This window comes from Pyrus communis, chromosome 17, assembly GCF_041283825.1.
Source record: "Pyrus communis isolate YQ-2024b chromosome 17, ASM4128382v1, whole genome shotgun sequence".
Classification (NCBI taxonomy): Eukaryota; Viridiplantae; Streptophyta; class Magnoliopsida; order Rosales; family Rosaceae; genus Pyrus; species Pyrus communis.
Window position 1 is genome coordinate 120,658 of NC_142581.1, and position 3,920 is coordinate 124,577.

Genomic DNA, 3,920 nt, shown 5'->3' on the forward strand with positions numbered 1-3,920 from the left:
TAAGTGAGGGTGATACTCACCACTCTATATATCACTGTTAGATGAGTTCAATTTTTGAGATTTGTATAACGGATAGACATAAATCTCTAAATTTAAGATAATCTAATGGTAAAAGATAGGGTGTCAAGCATTATCTCCACTTGAAAGTGGTGAGCAAAAATGCACTCAGTTTCCATGCCCAAATGAAGGTAATTCCTTCGGGCTCTCTTAATCTCTCCGATTAACAGTGGATTAAAATAGCCTTTTGCTTATATTTAAGATAAGACGTTGGTTTGGAAGGAAGCAAGTGCGAAGGAGCTCCCAAAATACAGAGACTAAAGAACATAAGACGATTATATTCATTTCGAATTCAAGACACTCATTAGAGAGCGAGCACAGTATCTTGCATTGTATCAATCTATAAACATATAAATGAAATGGTCACAGTTGCTACCTATAGAACACAAAGCACACACAACTAAACAGAAGAAAGGCTCCAGACAGAGCCTACTTAAAAGCCAACAAAAATAAAGAAACAGATCGTTCCCCTAACACGTATTCGGAGGATAGAAGAAAGAACACAAGCAGAAATAACGAAAATTGATAGGAAACAATGAGCCATCAAAACTAGTGCTCCTCAACCAATTTGATCAATGAAACTGTGAAACGGCACAGACGGCTTCTTAAACCTACCATGGCACCGGTCTTCAAATTATCCAATCGACCCAAAGTTTTACATAACATGGCCAAAAATGGTTTTACCAGAGATATAAAGTTATGCTCAAACTACATACTGCGTTTGGGGTGGGGTGGTACAAAACAACACTGCCCCATTGCATAAAAGGCTTAATACAAGTTTTGGGACACCCAACTGTACGGGCAAGCCAATTTTGCCCTTTCACGCAACCTAATGCCTAGCACTATTATTTATGCTACGAGTGTATGACTAAAAAAAATGATTTGATCTATTCAGTTGGGAACCTTATTCAAAATATTCATTCACCATGATATCATTGCCAACTTTATAATCAGCAACTTACTTGGTGGTCATTGTTTGGAGCTGCATAATTCTTTTATCCCAGATCCAAACTCTTTTTCATGGACTCATAAACCATATAAGTAATGCTTGCAGATGGAACTACTTTAAGAAGATTAGGAAATATTCCTTTGTAGAATCCTCTTAACCCTTCATGTTGGAAGGTTCTCCTGAATACATCACCCATTCCCATATATTCAGTGTGCGCTTGCATTCTGAAAACACGTAGAAAAATTACCGTCAGTTTAAAGACACTGACTTTAAAGTTACAAAATATCATAAAAATCATTTCAACAAGATATCGATATTTCCATAATGCACCTTGTCCTGACAACCTGTAACGGATAAACACAAGTTGCACCAAGAGCTCCTGATACTGTCCCGCATCCCAATTGTACAAGAGCACCAGGTTCTGTTAAAAACAATCAGAACAAAAAAGAAAAAAAAAAAAACTTACAACATATAATATAGTGGCAGAATTGGGGCAAAACACAATAAATTAGTGCCTAAAAATGATGAGGACAAGTGAACAAATTTGCAAACGAAGTCCTTACCCCCTTCATGCACAATATATTTCTTGGACATATCTTTCATTGTTTCATAAGCAGCAAGATCAATGCCAGCATAAGGGACAATCCCAAGCAAAGATGGAACAACACCCTTATAAAATGCCCGGGGTCCCTCCTGAACCCATATATCTCTAGACAGAGTTCTAAGACTTGGAATTCTCCTGCCTTCGCCAGTATAAGTTTGGATTCGTGTCTTAACAAGATCCATGGGATATACCACAGTTTGTGCCACAGCACCTGCTAAGCCACCAGAAACAAGGCGAGTTGCAGTGCTGACAGTAGCCTTATCTTCTTCACCATTAGCATGGACAATAAATCTTTTCAGCATTTCATAAGTGTAGAACCTGATGGCGCTTTCAGGAGCCACCTTCAAGACATTTAATCCATTGCCACGAAAAAAGCCCAATAAGCCCCCTTCTCTCCATATATCCTTTACTGCTGGCATAATTCGAGCTCGTTTTGTTTGTACTTGCAAAATAACCTTTAAACGATCAAGAGGAGCGGTAGCTGTACGTGATGTTGCCCCTGCTACAGCTCCAGCAATCAAATATCTACTAGCATGGACGTGCTTACCGGTGACCCCTGGGACAACAGTCTGCTCCCCAATATCAACAAGGCATACCCTTTCCAAATAATGATAAATATTCTCAATGGTTGCCTCCTGAGGGTAAAGTAGAAGAAAATCTCTCCATTCTTCAAATGTTATAACACCATTATTATCCTTATCAACGCGCTCAACAAAAAGTGCAAGTTCCTCGTCATCAATTTCAATCCCTGCAAAAGAGGGGCTGATGTGGCTTATAGAAGGAACACAATCCAGTAAAGGAAAGCCATTTTTGTGATAAGAGAGATATTTTGAAGTGTTAATGGGATACGAACATGAAAACAAACATTTACAGAATGATTATACAAAAAAAGAAAAAGATTGAGGCGATTTACAGGCTTGTGTTGACATCTTTGAAACATTCAAGAATGAAAGCACAATGATCGTACAAGGAGATGAGAAAGAACGAAAGGAGTAGACATGAAAGTATGAGGGAAGGGAGATATAGTAAAAATGAAAAAGAGCAGCAGCATTAGTTGCAGTGCTAGCAGTAGTAGAGTTGGTTATATGGAGATACCTGCCCTTACAAGTGCATCCCAGAGCTCTTCAGGCAGAATGCAACCATTATGTTCGACATCTATTGCTTGAAAGATGCGATAGAGCTCAAGCTCTTTATCGTCCATGTAGCGCTTAAAATCTTGGTAGTCGACACGGCCATCTTGATTCGCATCGCAGACATTCAACAAATCATTGGCATACTTGTACTGGGAGGGTATGTCGAGGGCAGAGAGGCCGGCTTCAATGTGGGCATAGTCCAAATAACCAACATTTGCGGTGTCAAAGAAGTTAAAGAGAGTGCGGATTCTGAGCTCCCTCTGCTCCTTGGTCTCTCCCAGGGCCAAAAGCACGTGATCCATGGACACAGGCCCGGTTTTCTTAACGGGATTGCAGGCATTTCTTATTCGGCCTGGCTTTTGGTTGTTGCTTGGCATTGCGTCCTCCTCCATTGGCATAATAACTTAATCAATCTCTCTCACTCTGTCTAATGGAAAGGAAACTTAATCAATCTATATATATATATAGAGAGGGAGAGAGAGAGAGAGAGAGAGAGAGAGAGAGAGAGAGAGAGATCGTATGATGAATTGATGATATACAAAAACAAGTATTCTATTCTGTTGTATTTACTCAAATCAATTATTGCATTCTATTTACTTAAATCTGAGAAGTGGCACCAAATGCGAATTTTCTGGAATTGAAGAGTTAAAAAATTACATTACAATCAAGAGGAAGATTAAGGATGAGTGAGAAGTGAGAATTACCGAGTGGACGGAGTCGAATTTCGAATGCAGCAAATGAAAAGCCAGGTCGAAGGTGCGTAATCGGCCATTGCTCCTCCTCCTCCTCTTCACAGTTGAGATGGTCGTCGGGGATCGTCAGAAATCATCAGGATACAAGAAGAAGAAGCTGCCAATCCCCATCCCCATCACACACCTCAGATATCATCCTACGATTTGATTTTTTATTTTTTTTTGTTGTGTATATATGATATGTTCTGTGTACTCTATAATTCTACTTTTCTTTTTCACTATCCAAAATATCAGTAAATAATAATCAATAAAAAAAAATTTAAAAATATGATTGTAATCAATCCAATCGGACGAAGAACAGAAAAAGAGGTTGCAAGTCGCAAGTGCAGACGCAGACGCAGCGTGAGGATGTTGGATTTCTTCTATATGTTTTTCCTGAAAAAAAGAATTATTTAAGGGGGCCTATTGAGCTGGCGTCCAACTGT

General features: G+C 39.2%; 1 protein-coding gene across 4 annotated transcripts; it reads right to left on the reverse strand.

The window, feature by feature from the left end:
• Positions 1-639: 639 nt before the first annotated feature.
• LOC137707966 (calcium-dependent mitochondrial ATP-magnesium/phosphate carrier protein 2) lies at positions 640-3,920 on the reverse strand. 4 transcript variants are annotated; one of them, XM_068446919.2, is made up of 5 exons: positions 3,448-3,920; positions 2,706-3,166; positions 1,570-2,358; positions 1,337-1,427; positions 640-1,230 (listed from the first exon to the last, which is right to left on the reverse strand). In XM_068446919.2, the coding sequence occupies exons 2-5, from the start codon at positions 3,139-3,141 to the stop codon at positions 1,053-1,055; spliced, it is 1,494 nt and encodes a 497-aa protein (XP_068303020.1). In that variant the 5' UTR covers positions 3,142-3,166; positions 3,448-3,920; the 3' UTR covers positions 640-1,052. The 4 variants fall into 4 exon arrangements, with proteins under 4 accessions (XP_068303020.1, XP_068303021.1, XP_068303022.1 ...); XM_068446920.2 differs by having other exon boundaries at positions 2,706-3,170; XM_068446921.2 differs by having other exon boundaries at positions 1,351-1,427; positions 3,448-3,863.

What these genes read in the sequence shown, in the direction of transcription:
- LOC137707966 (XM_068446919.2), bottom strand. Translation starts at nt 3,141, where the DNA reads ATGCCAATGGAGGAGGACGCAATGCCAAGCAACAACCAAAAGCCAGGC. An exon ending in GGATGCACTTGTAAGGGCAG is followed by an intron (nt 2,359 to 2,705) that starts GTATCTCCATAT and finishes CCTCTTTTGCAG; the next exon opens with GGATTGAAATTGATGACGAG. An exon ending in TTACAGGTTGTCAGGACAAG is followed by an intron (nt 1,231 to 1,336) that starts GTGCATTATGGA and finishes ACGTGTTTTCAG; the next exon opens with AATGCAAGCGCACACTGAAT.